The 26,773-nt window shown below is 33.4% G+C and overlaps 2 protein-coding genes across 5 annotated transcripts; both read left to right on the top strand.

Annotated features, from left to right (window-relative positions):
- The first annotated feature begins 4,160 nt into the window (after positions 1-4,160).
- Positions 4,161-6,505, top strand: LOC136234765 (uncharacterized). The gene is made up of 3 exons (XM_066024234.1): positions 4,161-4,434; positions 4,521-4,737; positions 5,837-6,505. Exons 1-3 carry the CDS (start codon positions 4,321-4,323, stop codon positions 6,202-6,204), a joined length of 699 nt encoding a protein of 232 aa, XP_065880306.1. The 5' UTR covers positions 4,161-4,320; the 3' UTR covers positions 6,205-6,505.
- Positions 6,506-12,486: 5,981 nt separating this feature from the next.
- Positions 12,487-17,849, top strand: LOC136235453 (uncharacterized). 4 transcript variants are annotated; one of them, XR_010691807.1, is made up of 5 exons: positions 12,487-12,765; positions 13,565-13,759; positions 14,740-14,931; positions 15,775-15,963; positions 17,269-17,849. XR_010691807.1 is itself a non-coding variant. In XM_066025128.1 (4 exons), exons 1-4 carry the CDS (start codon positions 12,529-12,531, stop codon positions 17,293-17,295), a joined length of 651 nt encoding a protein of 216 aa, XP_065881200.1. In that variant the 5' UTR covers positions 12,487-12,528; the 3' UTR covers positions 17,296-17,849. The 4 variants fall into 4 exon arrangements, 3 of the variants coding, with proteins under 3 accessions (XP_065881200.1, XP_065881202.1, XP_065881199.1); XM_066025128.1 differs by lacking the exon at positions 15,775-15,963; XM_066025130.1 differs by having other exon boundaries at positions 15,775-17,849.
- Positions 17,850-26,773: the final 8,924 nt, after the last annotated feature.

Raw genomic sequence — 26,773 nt, 5'->3', positions numbered from 1 at the left:
CCTGAACAGCCTCTTCATCTTTCTTGTGAACATAGCCATCTCCTCATCATTAGTTGAACTCCCGTCAGTGGAGTCAGCCTTCATGACAAGTGACTTCTTGTCATCAGATTTTTCCTTCACCTCAAAGTTCTTCATTGATATCTCATGGGTCAGCAATGAACCGATGAGTTCGTCATATTTGTAGGTGGTTAAATCCTGAGCTTCCTCAACTACTGTCTTCTTTGCTTGCCAGTCTTTTGGAAGACTCCTGAGTATCTTTTTGACTTGTTCTTCCTCAGTGAAGATTTTCCCAAGTCTCTTGAGCTCATTAATGATGTTGGTGAACCTTGCGTTCATGTCTGAAATGCCCTCATCATTGTTCATCTCGAACAGCTCGTACAGTCTCATCTGCTGATTCACCTTGGATTCTTTTACTTTGTTTGTTCCCTCGTAGGTGACTTCCAGCTTTTTCCAGATCTCTTGTGCCGACTCACAACCTGAGATCTTGTTATATTCTGCAGCATCGAGTGCACAGTGAAGCATATTGATAGCCGAAGCATGGTTTTGAAGCTTCTTAAGATCATCCTTTGTCCATTCAACCTCAGCTTTAACAACTGACTGGCCATCAACAACTTTCACAGGTACAAACGGGCCTTGGACTATAGATAGCCAGGCACTCATGTTTGTAGCTTGAATGAAGTTTTTCATCCTATTCTTCCAAAAGGTATAGTTTGACCCGAAGAATAGGGGAGGCCTGGTAATGGACAGCCCCTCAGGTAATATCTGAGTTGTCTGGTTTCCAGGGAGAAACCGAGTGCTGTTTTCGCCCATGGTATGGATCAACTCAAGGTTGTTAGACCTTTAGTAATGAGCTTTTAGGCTCTGATACCACTTGTTAGTCCCTTGTAAGGTTGCAAATATAGTTCCAAGGGGGGGTTAGGAACTATTTTACCTTTTTAAAATAATTTGGGCAGATTTCTTTTCTTTAAGAAAAGTTTATAAAACAGCGGCACTTAACACTCAGCAAGACACTGGCTTAGTCAACTAGTGACTACGACAGCTTCGTTGCTTAGGTCAGGAAATAGCACTTAGAGTCTATTCCTGAACCTGCTCGTTTGTAGCGCACAACTCAGCTTGACCTCTTTTACTTGGTCAGTTTTAGTTTGTTTTAAGCAAGCAATATAAATAAGGAGTTAAGGTTTAAGAAAACTTCACTCAGCAGATTTATCCAGGATCGGCTTCTTCTAAGCCTACGTCCTGTCCCCGGAACACCTCCGAGATTTCAAATCCTCTACTGAGCTCTTTAAAGGTAGAGCCTCAAACCTTTTACAATATCAGCAATTGAGTATGACAAGAGTACCTTCCTCTATACTTCTACTCAATCCTAATCTCTCCGCTGAGTACTTAAAACCGAGTACCCAGCCTCTCCTTTCTACTTCTAGAAATGATAAAGATTTTGTCCTAAACAACAATTGCTAGAACACCTTAGATGATTGAAAAACAATCACTCTAGACTTTTACACAAATGAATAGACTTTGTAGTGTAAGAAATTTGCTTTGCTTTTGATGGAGAACTTTTGTATACGTTTGGTCAGCGTAGCGGCTCTTGCTCAAAGTTCTCTAAAGAATGTGGATTCTGAATGCTCTATTTATAGAGAGCTATGAGAGCTTCTGGTTATTTCGAATTTCGAAATAACCGTTGGAGACAAACGGCTACAGGTCGCTTTCACTGAGTCTGCCAGCAGTTCTCGTTAGCCAATCAGATTCCAGCGTCTTCTGTTCTTCGATCAGTGAGTCAGTATGTTCCACCATTTTGGGTAATGTCAACCAGACAGCTTGTTGTGTCTTCTGACCTTTACCTAATGAGGAAATACTTTGTCTGGAAGCTGTCTTATGGTCAGTAGCTGTCCTGCACGTTTTGTCGAGACAGCTCAGCAGCTTCATACCGAAGTTGTCTACGTGGATCTTCTCGATCCTTCTTTGCTCAGCATGCGTTTCATTACTTCAACGGCAGCGTTTTGGAGATACGTAGGCTGAGTGATCTTGGGCTTGTTTGACTTGGGCCTTGACTTCCATATAGGGCTTGGGCCTTATGATCTTTATGTCTTATAATAATTATAAACTCAACATTGAACAAACACATTAGTAACACTAAATCAAAGCATTTAAACTTAGTGTGTTATAGAATTTTCACTTAATTAATTTTGTCAAATCAAAATCTTGTGGAAAGGTGTTTCAACAACAAGTACTTGCATCCGCAGGATTGCCAATTGACTCATATGCAAACATTGAGGCGACGGAGCTTCGGGCTATAATGGAGGGTTTTAAACTTGCCAATGATTGTTTTTTCACTCGTATCTGCATCGAGTCTGACACCCAGATTGTTATTGCTACGCTTTTAAAAAGACGGTCTCCTCTTGCATCATTGATTTTTCTTTATGATGATGTTCTATAGTTCAGTTCGGGATTCGAACTTTGTACTTTTAATTTCATTCATAGGAAGGGAAATGAACTGACTCATAAAATGGCTACGTGGACTCGAGATTTTAATTTTCCATTAGTTTTCATTGAGGATTGCCCTTCTTCTGTTTGGGAATCCATATATAAGGATGCTACAAGAATATGATTTATGATAATTATGTTTTTATAATAAAAACGTGTCGGTGGGGATGATAAAAGAAAAAGATTGATTTCCACATTGATATAGATAAAAAAAAAATTGATTTCCAAGTTGAAAAGTGAATATATATATATATATATATATATATATATATATATATATATATATATATATATATAAATGTTTGATTTTTTTATAATAATTTTTCTTTCAACATTATTGATTAATAAATTATTATTTATTTTATTTATATTTAAAATTTATATTTTTGATAATTTTAAAAATATATTTTATATGTAATGTTGTTATATAAAGAAAATGTAAAATTTTTATTTTAAAATTTAAAATATATAATTTCAAACGTGAAAAAACAACGTTTGATTAATTGAATCGGATATCCAGAGTATGAACTAGTTAACTTTAGCCATTACAAATTTAATGTAGCATAAAATAAATTATCAAATATCTAATGTATTTTTTTTTTCGAAAAGAATACAATTAATAAGCCTTCACCGGATAATCAAAGTTAAGTACAGATTGTAAAAAAGACGGAACATCATCAATAAACATGAGACAAGAATAAGAACGAGAGGACTTCGCTAAATAGTGAGCCACTTCATTCGCTCGTCGCCTTACAAAACAAACAGAATAATTGTTGTTGTTAAGAAGAAGAGAGCGACAACAAGACACCAACGAACCAAACTCCGATACATCGTCAGTTCATGAATTAATAGCATTAACCACAGATTTCGCATTCGACTCAAAAACCACCTGACTATATCCCTCCTCCGTCACCCATTTCAGCGCCGATAAAAATGCTAAAGCCTCACACTCTTACACCAACGGTAATCCAACCACAGTTGCGGTTCTTGCGGCAACAAACCTTCCTTCCTCATCTCTTAAAACAATGATCATCCCAACCTGCATGGTATTCCCAAAGCAAGCCGCATCCACATTACATTTTAGATCCAAAGACGACTTCCTCCACTGAACTTCAGAAGGACACACTGCTGTCCCCACAATACCACTCTTTGCAGCAGCTCTCGCCTTTCTCCAGTCCCTCAGAACCTCGACAGCCATTATAATAGCTTGGAATGAAGTTTCCACTACATTCTGCCACAACTTCTTATTTCTGCTTCTCCATAGACTCCACAATATCATTAGAAATTTCTCCCCATTAAACCTAGATAAAACAGTCATAGCAGCAAAAATAAAATCCAAAAAGCTATCAGCTACTTCCGCCAAAGGTTGCAATAGTAACAATAAACCCGCATCTCTCTAAGTACTAACGGCAAAAGGACATAAAATGAATAGGTGTCAAGCATCTTCACGATCATTGGAACAAACAACACACAAATATCTAATGTATTAAAAACAGTAGTATGGATGGAAAAAAAAAGAAAAGAAAGTAGAGATTAAATTAATCAAAATTGATCTCAAAGTGTGTTTTTTTACAATAGAAAAAGGAAATAGAGATTCTAAAAAAATATATATATAATAAAAAATAAAGAAAGGACAAAAGAGTAAATAACGACCAATAAGTACAACGCCCGTTTCTGGACTTCTCCAGAAAGAAACGGAAAAATCGAGCTTCCTCTCTGGAATTTTCCCCCAATTTATACTGCCCTGTCTCCACTCTCTCTCCAGATTCAGAGTACCGAATCAGTTTTTCTACTTCGTTAGCTTGATTTTTCATCTCCGATTCTGCAAACTGCATTACAATGGTGGGAGGCATTTTTTCGTCGATGAAGATGAAGAGGAAAGATCTTGAAGATGTTAATGATGATTTCTCCGATTTCTCTTTGTCCGCTCCTGCTCGAAAGAGTCGCCGACTGGTAATACTCTTATTCTTCTTCTTTACTTCATCGATTCTAAGCTATCAGGAGTTTTTGTAAGAATTTTGCTTAACAATGTTGTATAGGATGTGGATTTGCCGCCGATTATGGAGGAGGAAGAGCCGGAAAACGGTGCGGTGGTTGATCATCAGTATTTAGCTGAAGAGAAGGAGGCTATGGTGGATGAAAACCAAGAAAGAGCTATTGTTCTGTTCAAGCATGTGAATAACCGTCCTCTTATGCTACATTCTCCTTGCAATTTCTCGGTCTCTGTGGATTCTGACCTCATCTCTGGAATTAAGAGTAAGGTTTTTGCACTTCTCTGTCTTTCATTCGGAAGAACATTTATGATTTCTGTTTGATATGAGAAGAAATGGATGTAGTTTAGGGTTTGAACCTCATACTGTATAGTCTCTCAACTGCTTTTGGAAGTCATTAATCTAGAACTTAGTGACTAAAACTGAAGTTTTCACGCAATTAGCAGACCGTTGCATGTGATTCGCACAAATGAATTTGACATCATTCCACTTAAAACTTTGCTCTTATGTATAACTGGAGTTGTCACCATTAGGTTTGTTTTGATTTAGTTCTCAACTGTTAGTTCAGATTTTGTTACCAAGTTTGTATTTAGGAATAATGAAGTTTAGGTACTAATCAACTAGGTTGTTATTTGGATGATTAAGAGTTCAAGCCAACAACAAGGCTTAAATTTTCATGTCTTTTCTTCTAAACTTTGTCATACTACATCCAGTTTTGCATAGGGGTGTCAAAACGATATTATAAGCGATTTAATATGTCCCTCGTGACTATATATGATGTAAATGCAGCAAAAATGGTAATCACATCTCAGTTTAGATTTTCCTACTAAGTTTGTATTTAGGAATAATGAAGTTTGGTTTAGTTACTAGTCAAATAGGATATTAACTTTCTTGCCTTTTCTTCTTCTAAACATTGTCATATTATATATGGTTTTGCATAGGGGTGTCAAAACGGATTATGGTGTTATAATCGTGTTAAGTAATAAGTAATCTACATGTTTTTCGTGATTATATATGATGTAAATGTAACAAAAATAATAATCATGTCAAATAGGTTGTGTCAAAACGGATTATGGTGTTATAATCGTGTTAAGTAATCTATGTGTTATAATCGTGTTTAGTAATCTACATGTTTTTCGTGATTATACATGATGTAAATGTAACAAAAATAATAATTATGTCACATAGGTTGTGTCGAGCGGATTGTCTCTATAATAATTAATATAAATCAACAGTCCTAGTTTTCACATGTTGAAGTACATTATGCATTTTTTCTTCTTCTGAGAATTGTCCCTATATTGGTTTAGCTGCATTTGATTGACAATGTGCGACATTAGCTAAACTTGCAATATCTATACCTTCAGATCAGTATCCTTGGCCGAGCTGCTCTGGTAACACGAAATCGACCAAAGAAGAAGCAATCGATAATAGCATGGCTGTTGTTCCGTGGGTTCCTTCTCAGCTTCATTTCACACAAGGAACAGACCTCTCCCAGCTTCATTTCACACAAGGAACAGACCTCTCTGGAGCAGAGGCTCCTGACCTAATGGATGCTGAACAAGACGGTGAATCAGCAATGGAAATTGAAGGCAACGATGCAGCCGAAACACTACTGCAAAATGGATTGGATGGAACGAGAGTAAATGAAGGATTACACCAATGGCAGCAACAACACTGCTTGATACCGCAGCTACCTTTCAACACTTCCACTCCCATACCGTGGTCGCGTTAGCTTTCGATTAGAATAATGTAGGTAAAACGGAGATGGCTGGGATCGGATTCTGCTCTTTTTATGGGGTTCCATGGCTTGGCTGTAACAAATAGTAGGTAGAATGTAAGTAAAATGATGACGAAAGATTGCAAACGGATATGGATTTTGTGGGCTTTCGGAGCTCTGGTTTCTGGTTTCGGATAAGAAGTATGATGGTTTTGTGAAAGTGAGATTGCTTCTTTCAAAGCAAACTGCGGATGTTTGCTCAGTTATGTATAGTTTTTTCTAGTTTAAAGTTGAAATGGTAGAAAAGCTTGGCTGATTATGTGATGCAACAAATGATTCTTATTTTAGAAAATCTCCGTTTATTAATTTACTAATTAAATTAGGTCCTGTTTGGTTCAACAATTATTATAATTGTTGATGTTTAGGTATAGTTAGTTATTTGTAGCTGTTTTTTATTAGTTTTTTTGTTATTAGCCCTTTTCAAAGAAAGACGAGTGAGCTCTCAGCTGAAATACAATTTCTGCGATTCTTTTAAGAATCCCGAGATGAGCTATTCTCTATGCGGAAGAAGAGGAATCGGAAGAATCTATAGTAAATTAATCCAGAGAAGAGATAGGTGTTCTCTACGAGGAAGCAGCTCCTTATCTTATTCCTGAGGCCCACACGCACGGGCCCGGAACCGTATTAGATTCTAGTCTTCCATCCACCCCGGGCAATGACTGTTCGCATGATGCACATTTTGTCTTCTCTCTCGTAAGGGTAAGTTTGTATCTATCCTCGATTCGTCTTTCGCGTATTGAAATAATTCACCTGGTGTGTGAGTCTAAACTGAATTGGAAGTCTGTCCAGCCGTTGCAAACACTGAGCGAGAACGGTAAGGGGCGCACAAAGAATGTCGATGTGGGGGGATGCGATGCCCCAAACTGGGGCAAACAAAGCTGTCTGGTCGTTCGGTCGGGGGTTTCTGCCTTGTTATAAAAAAGGGAGTTGGGTAAAGCAAACTCCCTTCTTGGACGAGCACGAGGCTTAGTCAAGTAGAACCGGGTTGCGCTGTTTGATGCTTTTTTTTTCGCATCGGGTTCTGTTTGGCCTCCGGGATTTCATATATGAGAAATCCTATGTTGCCCGTGACACTTAAAATCCTAGTCGACCACTAAGAAAGAAACAGAAGTACTTTTTGGAGCTCAGCCTTTACACTCAGCTTAGAGCATTCAATCTTCTGCTGAGCTGCTGGGCCGTTTAGTCCGTCTAAGATTGTTTCTTGGGGTCAAATACATGAATATCATAATTAAATATATAATTAAGTACAAAATTACAACTAAGTCATATCACCAAACTTAATTCTTAATATGACATTAATATATTATGATATATTAAGTATAAAATTACAACTAAGTCATATCACCAAACTTAATTTTTAATATGTCATTATTTTCTATATATTATGATTTTACACTATATGTCATTATTTTCTATATACCATCGTTTAAAAATTCTAGATTCCAATTCACAAACTTAATTCTTAATATGTCATTATTCTCTATATATTATGATGGTTAATATGTCATTATTCTCTATATATTATGATTTTACATCATTGTTAAAAAATCTAGACTCTAATTCATAAATCATAAACCCTAAAATTCTAGATTTCTAATTTATAAATTCTAACTTTAAAATATATTAAAAGTACTGATTTTACTAATTTGATATAATCCAAAATTATGACTTGATATAATTGTAAATAGTTGTTAAAAATGAATTTCTGTGTAATTTTCCCTTGTTTCTTATGGGTTTGAGTTTGAACTCAGTTAATGGGTAAGGCTGATTTTTTAAAAGCCTGAACTCAATCCGGTGTGTTCTGCCTTTATATTATATATATTATATATATATATATATATATATGCCTCAAATATTTTTTTATTTTTGTTACATAATTTTACCTCAATTATTTGTTATTTTTGTTACATAAATCGATTGAGTTTTATTGAATTAATTAACTAATTTTTTAATTTTATTATATTTTCTTATAGTTCATGTTTATATTTAATATTATTTTTAATTAAATTTTGAAGAACTTATCAAAATAAAATTTACGGTTTTGGTTATTTTTAAATTTCGTGCTTAAATTTTTTAACAAATAGGGGCTAAAAATAAGCTACTGTGACAATTTTGGTGTCAAAGGGTACTTTTTATCTTTTTCTCTTTCTTTAAAATTCAATCTCTTCAAAATACAATTTTCGGAGAAAACTCGGATTTTGCATTATGTGTATTTTTTTATAGTTTAAAGTTGTAATGATATAAAATCTTCGCCCTCGGTTAGAATAAATACCCACAGTGACGGATGCCTTTTTCCCAAAGGCACACAAAATGTTTGATTCAGGAAGCTCTTGTCGGCAACATCATACTCCTGGTGGGAAGTGTGTCAAAATTGAGTGATTAAGATCAAATTATTTTTATTTTAAAAGGACTCCAATTAGTTTATAAACTTAAATTGGATAAAAATTACATTCGTGACAATTAAAATTTGCTTATTTTTATGATACGAGTACTATGACCACAAAATTTCAAAGTTTAACACTAAAATCATTTAGTTTTACACGTTTTAATATTATGACTATTAAATTTTACTTAACGTTTAAAAAAATATTTAAGAATTGAAGTTGTTTAAAATTACATTTCTTTTAGACAATTTTTTTTAAGAATTAAAGTTTTTTAGAATATTAACTCTTGAATTTTTTTATTTTAAGGTCATTAAAGATCATTTTAATACCTTAACTAAAGTTTAAGACATTAATTAAAGTTTAGTTGTTATAATAGAAATAGTTAATTGAATTAGCTGCAGATGACCACAAAGCGAAAGAATCTAATGGAAAACTATCTAATCGGGTTTATATTGGGAGGTCTACATTTCTTTCTGTGCTAATGAAAATTAAGTGATTTTTATATTATTCTTTGAAGTTTAACGGTCATATTGTAAAACCGCGTAAAGTTTAGGGGTCATGGTTCTAATTTATTCAATTTAAATTTAATTATTTGGTTACTGTCCAATTCAAATTTAATTGATTCTATTTATGAATATATCGTTGATAAATTAAAGAGCTAACATCTAGGTTTGCTTTATGATTTTGGGGAATTTATTTGAGTATAAATTTATTTCGATTGTGTGACCGACAACTACTAAGATATTAACAACTAAATAATGTGTCTAAAATATTTACTGGAATTTTGTTTCTCTAAGCACCACTTTTCCCACCTATGCTCTTCCTCTCTTCTCAGCGTTATAACTCTCTCATCTTCTGTAAATCTAATAAGTTTCAAACTTCTCTCTTTTCCGGACCTTCTTTGAGGAGCAAAAAATAAACTTTTCATATCTTCTCGAAGTTGTTTAACTACCTTTCATTTTGTTCTAGGTTTCTTTCTACATTCATGGCACGTGGGGAGAACTCGGGCAGCTGCAAATGGACTTTAAAAGGGAATATTGTGATTATGAACCCTTCCTTCTTCTTCCTCTCATCGGTTTGGTTTCCTCCACATTTAAAGCATTTTTCTTTTTTGTTATTTTCATTTTAGTTGAAGTTCATATGTTTTAGTAAATCTCTTTATCCGTCTATACTGCATATATTTTTTTATAACTCTTTTATTTATCCCTTTTTCGGATTTAGAAAGAGCGAAAACGATTGATCTTATCTGTAGATCACTATATCTACGTGGTTGCAAAGAAAATGACACAACTCCGAATATTTGGAAAGGCTCAAATGATAAAGATTGGATTGTAGTCGTTTTCTTTTTCGGATTTGAATTTACAAGAAGTATATGATTTTATAGTTCGTTTGTGTTAATGTATTATATATGGTTTATATTGCTCTATGTAATCTTTTTTTGTATGGATTTAGTCTGTACTTATATAAGAATATATTTCTCATTTGTTTTCTTGATGTATTTTTTCATGGAATGATATAAGGATTTTTTTTATGTCATATATATATATATATATATTATTAAAAAAAGTCGATTTGCAATTAAATAACCGTTAAACTAGCAGTTGAATTGAATAGCTCTGAAACTAGCAGTTCAAAACTTCCATTGGATATAGATAGTGATATCCAACGAATATAATTATGTTATGTGGTGCTTAAGACACTCGAACCAACAATTAGGGAAAGGGAACAATGGCACCTCTCTAATGAAATTAAGCAATATGACTCCATATTAGGAACCTTGATTCGAAAAGTCTCAAAGGACCCAGTCAAGGATCCAGACGAAACTATGATCACGTCCTATCCCGAGAATCACGGATCTAGTGGGTATGAGGAATATCAAGCCTTGATATCCGAGCATTCGCCATCCTATTAATAGGAGACATGTGGCTTACCCTAGTCCTCAACTCATAATTATCTTCTACAGCTTGACAACAATATAAATAAAGTAAGTTCAGCTCAGATACACTACTTCATTCATTCATTCATTCATTCATTAATTAACCTTACATTATAACCTTGTTTTGCTGATTGTGATTATCCTCAAGTCATACTATAAATTGAGTTAGGCATCCGAGCGGTTCCAGACGTGGATTGACATAAGGACTCGCTTGAATAGTCCTATTGAAATTCCTTCCACTAGTGCACTCCATACATCAAGGGCCAGAAAATGATTGAGGATGAGGCGTGCTGAATTCAACAGGTTAGTAACGACCTAACTTTAGAAATGGTGGAAGCAGATGAAGTTTAGAGCCCGAATATCAAAGGTTCTAAAAACAATTTCATACAAATTTGTTGGATAAATATTTTTATGGAATTAATAATTAGTATTAAATTAATTATTTTGCTGTATAATAATCATTAATTGAATATTAATTTAGTGAATGTATAGCATTTTAGGACAAGTGGATCCTAAAAACCTGTACTTTTCTAAAAAAAACTCTACTTAAGTGAATTTATAAATAAGATAATCTCAATTTTTATTAACATAAAATATTTCAGATTTTTGGTTCGTTCTAACAATACTAAGTTAATGTTCTAACATAAGGGTAAACTACACCAATGGTACCTGAATTTTATATAGTTTACACTTTGGTACCTAAATTACATTTTGTCTCAAAAATATACCTGAAGTAACGATGACCGGACAATTTAGTATATTTTTACCGGTTATGACCGGATAATTTAGTATATTTTTACCGGTTATGACCGGTCAACACGAGTTTCATGAGTTAATTACATTAATGGTACCCGAACTTTACCATACTTCACACTTCGGTACCTGGATTTTATTTTATCCTAAAAACATAACACAAGTAAAGGTGACCGAAAGGTTTAGTTCATTTGATCGGTTAGTGACCAGGTAACATGAACTAAATATTGGGACTCACCATACACTCAATTACCATAAAATTATAATATTGTCATTTATGAGCTAAATCACAATATTATAATTTTATGTTAATTGAGTGTATGATTGGTCTCAATTTTTAATTTAAAATGGTCAAACTTGAGTTGATCAATCACTGATCGGTCAAATATACTAAAATATTGAGTCATCTTTACTTGAAGTGCATTTTTTGGACAAAATGAATATAGGTACCAAAGTGTGAATTAGGATAAAGTTCAGGTACCATCAGTGTAATTTACTCGTGAAAATCGCATTGACCGGCCATTAACCGGTAAAATATACTTAATTGTCCGATCATCGTTACTTCATATATATTTTTAAGATAAAATGTAATCTAGATACCAAATATAAATTAAAGTAAATTTCAGATACCATTGATATAATTTACTCTCTAACGTAATGAAATAGGCTTGAAGGTAACTACCTTTCTATGCTTTGACAAGAGAGTATGATATATTTATAGCTGATGTTATTTTTACCTTTAACTATATTTATTCGTTAAGAAAATTCATAATGCTTTTTTCTTTTAAAATTTTTTATAATAATTTTTAATGTAATTTTTTTTATAATTACTGCTCACCTGCTCTTGAGATTTTATTTATACACATTAAACCCTTAAGTATTTATTTTGGTCTTATTAAGTCATCATTTATCAAATAAGTTAGTTGTGAATATCTAATTCAAGTAAATTTCGAACACATGTGAAACGGATAACACTTTGTTGACCGAATTTTATGTTAAAAGTTGATATAGGTAACTAAAAATAAAAGATCAGTGGGTCTAATGTATTTAAATAAAAGATTAAGGACTCAGTAGACCAAATAATGAAAGATCAGGGACCTTTTTGCATTTTAATAAAATGACCTACCTATAAATAGTCCCACTTACACGAAAGGAAGTGCAGCCGTCATTGACAGATTTCGAGGTGTGGGTTTTCTCCGGCGTCCGATGATCCACCGTTCCTTCTCACCGGAGAAGAACGAACTATCGGAAACTTCCGATGATATCTTTTCTGACTCTGAGAGATCTCAATCACCGAGTCATATCAAAGATGGAAGTGATGAGATGCGATCAGGGTTACATACTGCAATCGATCGCTTCCTAAATCAGACTCTACTGATAGTCATGAACCTATACAAAATTGTCTTCACGATTAATAACCTGCAGCAGCTACTTCTAGCGAAGGTAAATCTTTCTACTTCTGCTTGAATTCTGAAGATCTGTTCTGAATGACAAAATTTTAATATCTGAGTTCCAATTTTTGTGAATTTTGACAACTCAGTGTTAGATCCATTCTTTCCAAATGAAGAGATTGAATTTGTAGATGAGAATTTGTGAGCTAGAGTATTATATGTGTGTTTATGTTCATCTATATCTGCCACTGAAGTTGGAAAATCAATTTTAGTCGGTGTAAATGTAGGACTAGCTATTGATTTTGAAAATTAAAGCAACTTATGTTAATAAATGTTTTTGAAAATAATTGATATACTTCTTTTGTTCATTATTTTCATTAGTTTATGAATGATTTTTTTTTATTATAGCTGTGTATAATCTTTTAAAATATTCCATGTATGTATAATTGTCTATTTGATCTATTTGATTATTCAATGTAATGATGACAATGTGGTTGTCGAGTAATTATTTACATTGAACCACAATTGTCGGACCATTTTTATGGACTATTAGCAGAAGAAAATGACATTACTTGATTACAAAAGTATACAATCTTTCAATTAAAGCAAATCTAGACATAATTTGCTTCACCTTGGGCTTTAGAAAAATAAATTATCCAAATGTAATAAAAGTATTTCTAGGTATCTAGGTAAGAAGAGGTAATTCACGTATCAATTAGTATCAAGTTGTAGTTATGATTTGCATAATTTGATATATCTCATGCCAAATAAAATCTTCAGATTTGATGTCATCATCACTTGGTGCCCGATGGAGTATTCGGTTTAACTAAGTATGATTAATATTCTTACAGGGAATCAGATCATCCCGTATACAAGTCCTTCTCCGAGAATCGGAATTCATGGCTTCGTATTGGTGCTTTTCCAGCAGAAGGGGCCATTGGGACTTGTGGAAGTGCCACAATCACGAAGGAATTCAGCACTCATCTGTTCGCTGCTCTTTGGGACTTGGGGCTGCCCGCTGCTGTTGTCTTCTTTTTCCTTTTCCGGTAAAAGATTAACTTCATAGATGCATATATGAAGTGTTATAGATACAAAACATAAATAATACAAACGAGGAAAAGCATTTGTTAAGGCAATGTGCAAAAGCCTTATGGGTGTCATTGTCCTACATGATTCCAAATACTTATTTCTTTTGCAAATTCTGCTGCCAACATTTTTCTTCATTTCTTCCGTTCCAAATACTTTTTCAAACTATGGAAATATATCAACATTTTTCTTCATTTCATATATTCGGTCAAGGGAATCCAAAAATGAAGCAAATAACAAGAGGATAAAGCTATTTTCATATTTTTCTAACCAACGTTTTGTTTGAGTCTTATTATTAGAGAGTTGTTTAAGAGACTGATTTCTTAAATCCGATTATGAGGAGATTGATGTTCAAATTTAAATATATGGTTTGTTTTTGTGACTTCAGAACAAGTCAGTTAACAATGATTTATAGGGCCGTTGCTGTGGCACTCATTTGGTTTTGTGACTATACTGCTGCTACAGGTATAGATAGTGTTTAATCCGGTATATTATGAAGTTATTTTCTTCAAATTTAAAGATATAGTGTTTAAGAGCCTGATTTCTTAAATCGGATTATGAGGAGATTGGTGTTCAAATTTAAATATATAGTTTGACCTAATCATATACTCAACTCAAATTTAAATATATGGTTTGTCCTAATCATGAAATTTGGGCATTTGCCGAGCTAGATTCTTTGACTCAAAGCAAATGGCTTTATTTAGTACAACCAATACTCAACTCTAATAACCATTAGTCCTAATCAGGGTTCCCCTCATGACTATATCATGCATTCGCCCTTATATAAGTTGTTTTGATAACTCTCAATGACACGATGTCATTTTGATGACCTTTTTTTAAGCGATGTCGTGTTCATTGGGGTTAAGTACAATTTCTTCAGTTATGTATATATAGATAAAATCGACAGTTAACTCTTGCCTTATTTTGTAAATCTTTCCAGAGCTGCACCTTCGTCTTGTGGTTTTCATTTCATATTCTCACAATGGTGATGATGCTTAAGCCATTCGATAAGGCCAATTGCTTTAATGTGTGTCGTTATCTCTCATTGTGCACCAAGCCCCACTGTTGGAACATTCCCGACGAAGTAGAAGATATGATAGTAGAAGACATAAAAACCGATACACCTTTTAAGGTATTATTTCATTACTTTTAACTCTCATTTCTTATATATTTGTTATATGTATCTTAGTCTTTTTTATTTCATAGATTTCAAGGGATGATCTAGTTTTGCAACGTGGTGAATCCGTTATGAAATGCATGAATGCTGATGGCTTGAAATATTGGGTGGGAAGAGTTTTTATTCTTAAAAAAGGTGTGATTAGAATAAATACGGACGCATCTATTATGAATGGAAAGGGAGGCATTGGAGTGGTTTTTCTTGACCATTTAGGAATGCTACATGCTGACATTGTTTAGGTAACATGAGGGCTGGAGACAGTGAACTTTGTGAGACAGAAGGAATTCATCCGGGGTGGGTGGGTGGGTGTGCATTGCCTGTAGAATGGCTCTTAAATGTGATTCTCAATTTGAGCTAAGAAATGATGAAGTAACAATTGTTGGAAAGAGATCCAACAATCAAGAGCTTCTTGGACTGATTTTGGTAATCACTCCAATGAGTTGAAATGAACATGCTGTCCTACATCCAAATCAACTCCATATCTTGCCAACTTATCAGCTGAAATATTCAAAAGTCTCCTACAATAGCTAATTGTAGTCACCTTTTGGTCCCTAACTGATGAAGTAAATTAGGGACCAAAAGGTGACTACAATTAGCTATTGTAGGAGACTTTTGAATATTTCAGCTGATAAGTTGGCAAGATATGGAGTTGATTTGGATGTAGGACAGCATGTTCATTTCAACTCATTGGAGTGATTACCAAAATCAGTCCAAGAAGCTCTTGATGGTTGGATCTCTTTCCAACAATTGTTACAAAAGCATGCATAATTCAAGTACTTGAAATTTTGGGGTTGACAGATCCGATGAAGACATGTTTGAAACCATATCGAAAACAGCTTCAAGTTTGTTAGATCCTTGAGCTCCGGAGATTTTCTCATGCACTGTTGGACAAAACCAAGCAAGTGTAGGTACTATCTAGATGATACTGCTGATGTTCAAAGTTGTTTTCAAGATAAAAACAACATAGTATACTTTCTCATCTATCCGGTACCTTTTTCAATTCTGTTCTCCCTCTTATTTAAATTTTTTTTGCTCATCTTTTTCCTTTCTTTTCAAGCTTTAATTTCTTATACAATAACATATAGTACTTGAGATTTACTTAATCAGTTAATCTAAAAATTGGTCTATTTTGCAGCTTCTTTGCTTGAAGTAAACACAATCAGTGATTATTCATCATGTAAATGTAACAAAAATAATAAGCATGTCAAATAGGTTGTATTGAGAGGATTGTCTTTATAATAATATAATATAAATTGTGATGTCGTGTCAAAAATTGACAGTCCTAGTTTTGCATGTCTCGGTTTAGATTTTCTTACTAAGATTGTATTTAGAAATGATGAAGTTTGGTTTAGTTACTAATCAAATTGGTCAATTACTTTCATTCCTTTTCTTTTTCTAAACATTGTCATATTATATACGGTTTTGCATAAGGGGCGTTAAAACGGATTATGGTGTTATAATCGTGTTAAGTAATTTATGTGTTTTCTCGTTACTATACATGATGTAAATGCAACAAAAATAATAATCATGTCAAATAGGTTGTGTTGAGAGGATTGTTTTTATAATAATATAATATAAATTGTGATGTCGTGTCAAAAATTGACAGTCCTAGTTTTGCATCCGTCTCAGTTTAGATTTTCTTACTAAGTTTATATTTAGGAATAATGAAGTTTTGTTTAGTTACTAAACAAATAGGTTATTAACTTTTATGCCTTTTCTTCTTCTAAACTCTGTCATATTATATACGGTTTTGCATAAGGGGTGTCAAAACCGATTATGTTGTTATAATCATATTAAGTAATCTATATGTTTTCTCGTGATTATACATGATGTGAATGTAACAAAAACAATAATCATGTTAAATAGGTTATGCCGAGAGGATTGTCTCGATAATAATATAATAGGAATCAGAGTTGTCTTTTTACACGCTTCTCAGTTTAGATTTTCTTTCTAAGTTTGTATTTAAGTTTGTATTTAGGAATAACGAAGTTTGGTTTAGTTACTAATCAAATAGGTTATTAACTTTCATTCCTTTTAACATTGTCATATTATATATGCTTTTGAATAGGGGTGTCAAAATGGATTGTGGTGTTATAATCGTGGTAAGTAATTTATATGTTTTTCATGATGGTGGATAATCATGTCTGTCGAGCGGAGTGTCTCTATAATATAATCCGTGTTGAAGTACATGATGAATTCTTGGTTTTTCTGGGACTTGTTCCTATATTGGCTAGCTGCATTTGATTGACCATGCGCGACATTTAGCTAAACTTGCAATATTTATACCTTCAGATCAGTACCCTGGTCGAGCTGCTCTGACAACACGAAATCGATCGAAGAAGAAGCAACTGATTCTCACCTTCATTTCACTAAGGAACAGACCTCTCCGGAGCAGAGGCTCCTGACCTAATGGATGCTGCACAACACGGAGAATCAGCAATGGAAATTGAAGGCAACGCAGCCGAAACACTACCGTAAAGGCACGAAAATGGATTGGATGGAATGAGGGTAAATGAAGGATTACCTTTCAACACTTCCACTTCCATACCGTGGATTGGATTCTGCTGTTTTTGTGGGTTTCCGTGGGGGCCTGGTTTTTAGGGGTGAGCATTGGTTCGGTTGAACCGAACTGAAGTTTGTGTTATTCATAACCGAACCGAATAAAATTGGTAACCGGATTTTATTCAACCGAAAATTTTCGGTTTGGTTCGGTTCGGTTACCGACCGAATAACCGGAAACTCATAATATTTAATTTTTGTATATTTTTGTTTAATTGGTTTTCAAATAATGCTCTTGTATAAAAGTTACAATTGAAAAAATTAAAGACTAATGAACCAAAATTGATATATATAAAGGTAAAAGTATTTTTTTAGGGTTGGATTTTATATTTTATAAGTAACTTATTTATGTAACAATAAAATTATATTTTTTATAGTTATATAATAAGTTTGGTTCGGTTATCGGTTATACCGAAATTTTTTTCAGTAACTGAACAGATAACTGATTATCAAACTAAGTTAAAATTAAAATCGAACCGAACTAAAATGTTAAAATAACTGAACCAAACTAAAACTTCGGTTTGGTAATTGGTTACCAGTTATTTTGCCTCCGGTAACAAATAGTAGGTAGAATGTAAGTGAAAATGATGACGAAAGATTGCAAACGAATGTGCATTTTATGGCTTTCGGAGCTCCGGTTTCTGGTTTCTAATTAGAAGTGTGATGGTTTTGTTAAAGTCAGATTCTTTCTCTGAAAGAAAACTCGGCAGTTGGCAGTTATGTATAGTTTAAAGTTGCAATGGTAGAAAAGCTTGGTTGATTGTTTGCTATGTGATGCAACAAATGTTATTTGTTAATAGACTCATTTAACAGCCTTTTGGGTTGTTCAGCCCGTCCAAATCTGTCTTTCCATAGTGGGTTTGTAGGGCTGTAATCGAGCCGAGCCGAGTTTTGACCTGCTCAAGCTTGGCTCGCTATAAAATTAACGAGCTCGAGCCCGAACCGAGCTCGAGCCAAGCTTTGAGCTTGTTTCGAACTCAAAACCCTCTTTGGACTTGGTTCATTAAGAAAATTATCAAGAATTGTTTGAGTAAATCGTTAATTATATTTGTGAAATTTGCTCGCAAATACCTTTTTAATTGTGTACATAAACAATCTCACAAGCAAAGTTCGTGAATAAATAAACAAGATGCGTACAGATAGTTCGTCTATTACTCATTTATTATATTTGAGAACGAACTCATCTAATAGTAAATGAAATAATCTTAAGTTTAGATATTTGTGTACTAACACAAAACTATATAGTTTTCTACAAAACTAAAATTTGCATAAATATTCTAATCGAGCCTGCTCGTGAGCTTTCTAGTCGAGCTTTGATCAAGCTCGGCTCGTTTACGAACCGAGCTAGTAAATCGTGTTCACGAGTGATTCGTTTACAAATCGAGCCGATTACCAAACCGCTCATGAGTGGCTCGATTCATTTGCAGCCCTATGGGTTTGGATATGTATATTGGAAAATTGATGTAGTCTTAGCTTGAATCTGCTTAAGCTTACGTATAGAATGAGTTGGACTTGTGAGTTGAATTCAAATTCAATGTTGGCAGAGGCAAAACCACCCTATGAAGGTGATTTTTCACTGTTAGAAATGTAACAATCCAAACAAATTAAATTTTTGAGTAATTGTAAATTGTAAGAGTTTCCTAATTTATAATATGTGTGGCTAACTATAAAAGAAAATTACGACCGAAACAGATAATTAATCCTTTAAACTTTTATAGTTTAAGTTCGTTAATCATTTATTTTTGGGTAAATAATTTATTAGTCCTCTAGTTTTTACCTAACACACTGTTTAGTTCCTCTATTTTGAAAAACACATTATAAGGTCTCTAACTTTTACCAATATTAACCCTTTGGTCCTTTTATCTAGTTTTTTTAGACTTGTAATCGTTATATTTTAGCATAAACAGATATATATAAAATAACAGAATAACATGGTCAATTTGTATTGTACCGTGGTTGTCCTAAAAACTAAGATATGTTCGGTTAAAAATCTAAAAAAATAGATAAAATGACCATAAGGTTAATATTGGCAAAAGATAGGGACCTTAAAATGTGTTTTTCAAAATAGAGGGACTAAACAATGTGTTAAGTAAAAACTAAAAGACTAATAAATTATTTACCCTTTATTTTTTCAAATTAAACTTATTTTCATACACATTAAGCTATTCATTATTCACTGATAGTTGAATAATGCAGTATGGCTCAATTTTTATGTAATAATTTAAATTTTTCATATTTTCACACAAAAAAAAATTACAATATTGATGGCCGATGTGATTTTTACCTGAAATATATCGAATTTTATTATATTTATCTGTAAATTTAAGATAATTCACAATATTTTTTTTTACATTCTTTTTATAATAATTTTTTACTTAAAAATATCATTTTAATAAGGGTTTAAATCACTATTTGATAGTTTACCTATCCAAAATTTTATAATTTGGCATATAACTTATTATTTGATGAAATTTGGTCATTGATCTATTCGAATTGGTAAAAGTTTACCCGATTTGGATGGAAACTTAACAAAACTATTATCTTATTAACACGTTATAATATTTTAACACTTAGATTTGATATTTGCTTTTATTTGAATATTTTTTTTTTAATTTATTCCACATAAGAAAATCCACGTAGCAAATAAACTTTAAAACGTGCAATGGATCAAATTCATGTGTCAAAATATTACAACATATAAGATAATACGGTTTTATCAAGTTTCCATCCAATTTAGGTGAAATTTTCCTAATTGGAATAGTTTACAGACCAAATGTGATAAAATAATAAATCAGGGGCCAATTAATAAATTTTAAAACATATCAGGGCTAAATTAAACCTCTTAATAAGAGCATCCTTAGTGCAAAGTTACAAATTTTGTTACTTTACCTTTCCAAATCATCCAAAATAACACTCTAAAGTTACATACCATTAGAGCATATTGTTATTTCAAATTTTAGTAGGTCTCACTTGTCATAAAACACTTCATATTTACTCAATTAATATACAATTAATAAATTTTTTATCCAATAATATAATTAATTCAATACTAATTATTAATAAAAAAATATTTATCCAATATAATAATTAATCAATCTACATTATTATTTAAATTAAATTAAATAAATAAATAAATAATTATTATAAAATAACATAAATCTTATTAATTGATTAAACACAATGGTAATATTTTGAAAAAAACAAAATAAATTATTATTATTATAATTATAGATCACAATTATTATCATTCTATTTATAGATCCGTTGTATATATAAATACTAGATTTAAGCCCGTGCATTGCACGGATTATATGATTTTAAATATAATATTAAAATAGACTTATAGCTTCTCAATAACTTTTAATAACTCAAAGCTAACCCACACGATGCGCGGTTGAATTTTATGCTTTTTTCTTCAGTATTTTGTGTTTTTTTGCTTGCTTTCTTTATACTTGCAATTATTGTCTTCTATATATATGTAAACTTTTTATTTAAAATATTAATATATTAAAAATTTAGGAGAAGATAAAACATTAATTTTTTTATTTAATTAATTTATAGATTATTATGGAATATCTATCTTAATTTACATTAATTCTAGAATAAATAATTATAAAGTCCGTATGTTTTTACTTAACACATTAATAAATCCATCATATTATTATAAGGTCCTTAAATTTTATCTTTATCAATTTTTTAGTTCTTCAATTTGTTTTTATAAATGAAAGTTAATTATAGCCTCTTTAAAATTGGCAATTATTAACCAAACCTGAAATTGCTATGTAATTTGGCAATGACTAACATGGAAAAATTTGACCACTATTAACAATGCAAAAGCATATACATAATTCATTATAAAAACGGTAGATACATGTATATATATGATTCACTATTGCACATCTATGAAAATGTTTAGTTACACGTACCAAGAGAGGGTTTATTGAAACCCATTCTTCCTTAGGAAGCCATAATTACAAACTTACTCTAGTTTTCTTGGGAGTCAAAGTTAACGAATAATTTGAGTAATAGTCCCTATAATATAGGGAAAACAAATCATTACAATCAAACGAATTAACGAAGATGTTGTGTATGTAAATCTTCAACATTAGAATGAAATTGCAGTTTCTTATGGAAGATTGTATTACTTTCATCTTTTTTACTCTGCACGAACCAAATCCCAGGAGACCTTCATTAGTTTCTCAATCATGGCTGGTAGCATTTGGTTTGTAATTGCATCTTCATTTCTTTCATTTCCACTTTGTCAGTGTAATTGTCATCTGCAATTGTAGAGGTTCAGAATTTTATTACACTTATAAGCGTAGGAATTTATGTCTAACTTTTTCAAAAGGTTGAAAAAAAACAGGTTATTTAATTAAATTAGAGAAGGAATTATAGAACATAAAATTGAGCCAATGTATGTCTCATTTATAGCAAATGAATATTTGAAGAACAATAGCTCCTCTATCAAGCTGCAGAAAATAAAATCAAATTAGGATAATTAAATAACCAAGAATAGCATTTGTCAGAGATTAATATAAGATAGTATATGATTGGGCCTTAACTATCAGCTCGAGCTTTTAGTTCAATCGGTTCCATGACATGGTATCAGAGCCTTTAGGACCAAACGGTCGAGGGTTCGAGTCCTAGAGGACATTTGTGTGTGGGGGTGTGTCAGGACTCGAACCCTCTCGAGCTGATAGTTAAGGCCCAATCATATATCTTATATTAATCTTTGACAGCATTCATATCTCAAATTCAATAGAATTTACGAACAAACTGCCCTCTTGCTAAGCTATGTTTTGCTAAATGAAGCTTTAGCTTCTACAGGGAAGAGAAACAAATATTTGTGTACATTAAAGTAGCAAGTTATGTAAATATATGTTGGACAAACGTAATTATGTCTTAAGAATGTTAGACAAACAATTACGTCTGTCTTAAAAATATTAGATGTGATTAACCAAAAAACAGAACGAACACAGAAAACATATAAACAGTAAAACTGAAAATTAAAAGGAAAGAGATAGACAAATCTGAGGCCTGTATTAGCAGTTTCCTTAAGACAGATGTCGTCGCTATTGACGATCGTCTCCCAGCCATCCATTAATAGTAATGGAACTCTGTGCGAAGTTTCCTCCCGTGATATGAGTTACCACCCCTTGATCACTTATACTACCCCAAACATCTGACTGCATTTTCCTGATACAACAGATTACGTAAGCGAACTCAAATCGTATGTAGCCTAGTTATCACTAGAGTAGGCAAACAAGAACAATGTGAACAGACAAAGAGCAGGAAGAATTCCAGAGAATATTTTCTCCAACAGTAATTAGTAGCTTGTGAATTTTGACAATCCATTCTATATAAATAGAACTCGAAAGGATATGTCATTTCACGAACAAACACGACTGTACACGGACAGACACGACCGTTTACGTACGAACACGACCGTTCACGAAGGACACGACTGTTCATGAAAGGAGGTATTTATTGGTATATAAATTAATATATAATTTTATTCAAAATTTTCCAACAATATATATACCTTCTCGAGATCATCTTGAATCTTTCGTCACATACAATATCTTCAGCCCATGTTTGATTGGGAAGAAAAATATAAAAATTAGAAAGCTATTATTTTGAAAAGTACACAAATATTTTAAAGAAAAAATAAATATCTTACATCAAGCTGTGGTACTCAAAGAAGAAAAGAAGTACAAAATCTTATGAACATCCCATATTAGACACATAAGCTTCTCATGGCCAAAAAGAAGCACAACTTTATCAGTATAATCAACATTTCGTTATAATGAGAAAGCATCTCTAAAAGATCAGAGTTTTGGTCCTCTAAATCCAAAACTAATCTTGCCAAACAATCAACAATGGATTTTGAATGTTGATTAAATTTAAAAAAAAGAAAACCAGGAAGTTAGTCTAGAAGTTAAAAATTAGGGAACTGTTATGGGTCCAACCCATATTTAAGGTCCATTTAATATTAATTTTGGTTTCTTAGAGAAGCTAAGTTAATATGTATTTAAATGTATGAGTTGTCATTTATTGAGACAAGTGAAGGAAGAAGAAAAGACACACCAAAAGGAGATTTTCGGATTTGGCCTTTTCTCTCATTAGGTCAGTTCACGTTTTTATCGATTCCCGGAGATTTAACCGTCGGATCGTCACGAGTTTTGGACAGGAGCTTCTAGACATATTGTTCCTTGTTCTCACCGTTGGGATCGCCGTTCGGAGGCCGGGAAAGTCTGTTCGGAGTTGGGGAAGATTGTAGACTGATTTCTTCTCTTTCTTGGTATTTGTCTACTTCTTGAAATCTCTTATTGTTTCATGATTGTTGGTGGGTTATAAACCTTTTTGTAAGAACTTTGTTGGGTTTGTTTTGCCCTCAATTTTATCATAATAAGAGAAGTAGGGTGGACTCCTCAAACGTCCCGTGGTTTTTGCTCTTCACACCGAAGAGGTTTTCCACGTATAAATCTTGTGTTGTTGATTGTGGTTTTGGATTTCCATTCTTGTGGTTATAGTTGCTATTTTGATTCGGACTTGGGTTGTGCTTTGGTTGATTGTTTGTGAGATTGATCTTTATGGTGTTGTTATTCGTATTCCGCGTGTTATTGGTAACCCGTCTCTTGGGGTCCTTCAATTGGTATCAGAGAAAGGTTAATTTTTGAAGTTAGCTATGGAATCTAATAGCAGTAATAGTTCCATGGTTAAATTGACATCAACCAATTATTCTATATGGAGACCTATGATGGAAGATTTGCTTTATTGCAAAGACTTGTATGACCCAATTGATACAAAAATTAAAGAGGATGGTAGTGTGTCTAAACCGGTTAAACCTGAAAAGATGGAAGATAGAGAATGGGAAAAGTTGAAAAGAAAGACTTTAGGGACTATCAGACAATGGGTTGATATTAGCATTTTCAACCATGTTTCTCAAGAGTCCGACCCATATGATTTGTGGAAGAAATTAGAGGGTCTTTATGGAAAAAAGACTGCTCATAACAAGGCTTCTTTGATTAAGAGGCTTGTTAATTTGAAGTTGAAAAGTGGGAAGTCAGTTTCTGAACATCTTAGTGATTTTCAAGATATAATCAACAAACTTACCACTATGAAGATTATTCTTGATGATGAGTTGCAGGCTTTATTTCTGTTGAGTTCATTGCCAGATAGTTGGGAAACTCTTGTTGTGACTATTAGTAACTCTGCTCCAGATGGTGTACTTTCTTTGGATGTGATCAAAGAGAGTATGTTTAATGAAGAGATAAGAAGAAAGGAGATGGGAGTTGATAATTCACAAGCTCTTGTTGTTGAGAACAGAGGTAGAGGCAAGAGTAGAGGTCCAAAGAGGCGTGGTAACTCGAGAGGTAGGTCTAAGTCCAGAGATGGGAAAGAGCCTATGGTATGTCATCACTGCAACAAACCGGGTCACATAAAGAAATATTGCTACCGTTGGAAAAAAGAACAAAGCAAGAAGCAAGATTCTCAGAAGGAGGGAGATGACAAAAATACAGCAACTGTCACTTCTAAAAGTGATGATGGTGCTGCTTTGATTTGTGCAACTAGTGAGTGTCATCATGTTGATGGTTCAGACACAAAGTGGCTTGTTGATACAGGAGCTTCTTATCATTGTGCTCCTAGAATGGAATACTTCTTGAACTATAAAGCAGGAGATTTTGGTAGTGTCAAGATGGGAAATTAGAGTTCGGCAAATATTGTTGGCATGGTGATATTCGGGTGAAGACAAGTGTTGGGTGCATGCTTATATTGAAGAATGTGCGCCATATTCCTGATTTACGCCTTAACTTGTTGTCTGCAAATGTTCTTGATCAAGAAGGATTCAGACATACCTTTGGAGATGGCAAATGGAGATTGTCCAAGGGTTCATTGACAGTTGCTCGAGGCGATTTGTGTTGTTCTTTTTATAAAACACACTTGAGTGTATGTTCTGGTGAGCTAAATGCAGTCGAAGAAAAGAACTCTCCAAATTTGTGGCATAGAAGATTGGGACACATGACAGATAAATGGTTAAAGCTTTTGGCAGGTAAATCTCTTATTCCTGTTGATAAATCTATTTCTTTTGACCCTTGTGATTATTGCTTAGCAGGAAAGCAACATAGAGCTTCCTTTTCTAAGAAGTCTACAAAGAAGGAAGGAAAGTTGGAGTTGATACACTCTGACGTTTGTGGTCCTTTAGAGGTGGAGTCTCTTGGTGGCAGTAAATATTTTGTCACTTTTATTGATGATGCTACTCGGAGAACTTGGGTTTACATGTTGAAGACAAAGAGTGAAGTGTTTGAAACTTTCAAGAAGTTTCACGTCATGGTAAAAAGGGAGACAGAAAGAAAATTGAAGTGTCTTCGATCTGACAATGGTGGTGAGTACACTTCTAAAGAATTTGAGAATTATTGTTCACACCATGGAATTAGACATGTAAAAACTGTGCTCGGTACCCCTCAACATAATGGTGTAGCAGAGAGAATGAACAGAACAATTGTGGAGAAAGTGAGATGTATGCTTAGAATGTCTAATCTTCCAAAGACATTTTGGGCTGAAGCTGTTAATACTTCAGTGTACTTGATCAATCGTTCACCATCAATTCCTCTTGGCCTTGAGATACCCGAGAGAGCATGGAAGGGTAGAGATCCTTCTTATTCACATTTGAGAGTCTTTGGATGCAAGGCATACATGCATGTGCCAAAAGAACAGAGATCAAAGCTTGATTCCAAGACTAATCCTTGTGTATTTGTTGGCTATGGTGATGAGGAGTATGGTTTTAGACTTTATGATCCAGAGAAGAAGAAGGTAGTGAGAAGCAGAGATGTAGTATTCTTTGAGCATGAGATGGGCTCAGAACTTCTAAGTACAAGGTACAATTCTACTCCTACGTTGTCTTTTGATACTACTGATGTTTCTTCTGTGTCTATTCCCATTCCTATTGAGCAGCCAACAAATGAGAATGTTGAAGCAAAACTTGATAGTGTTGAGGAGGTACAACCAAATGAAGATGGTGATGCACCAGAATTTGATAATGATGGTGATGGTGTACCAGAATTTGATGATGTTCCACATGATGATCAAAATGATATAGAGGATGTTCATGAGCAGGGGAAGCAGCCGGCTCCTTTGGTGGAAGAAGCACCGGTTCGAAGGTCAACTAGAGAAAGAAAACCTTCTACAAAATATCCTAGCTCAGAGTTTATTCTTGTCACTGATGAGAAGGAGCCAG

Source organism: Euphorbia lathyris, chromosome 7 (assembly GCF_963576675.1).
Source record: "Euphorbia lathyris chromosome 7, ddEupLath1.1, whole genome shotgun sequence".
Taxonomy (NCBI): domain Eukaryota; kingdom Viridiplantae; phylum Streptophyta; class Magnoliopsida; order Malpighiales; family Euphorbiaceae; genus Euphorbia; species Euphorbia lathyris.
Note: the sequence above shows the minus strand (reverse complement) of the source record. Positions and strands in the feature narration are given on the sequence as shown.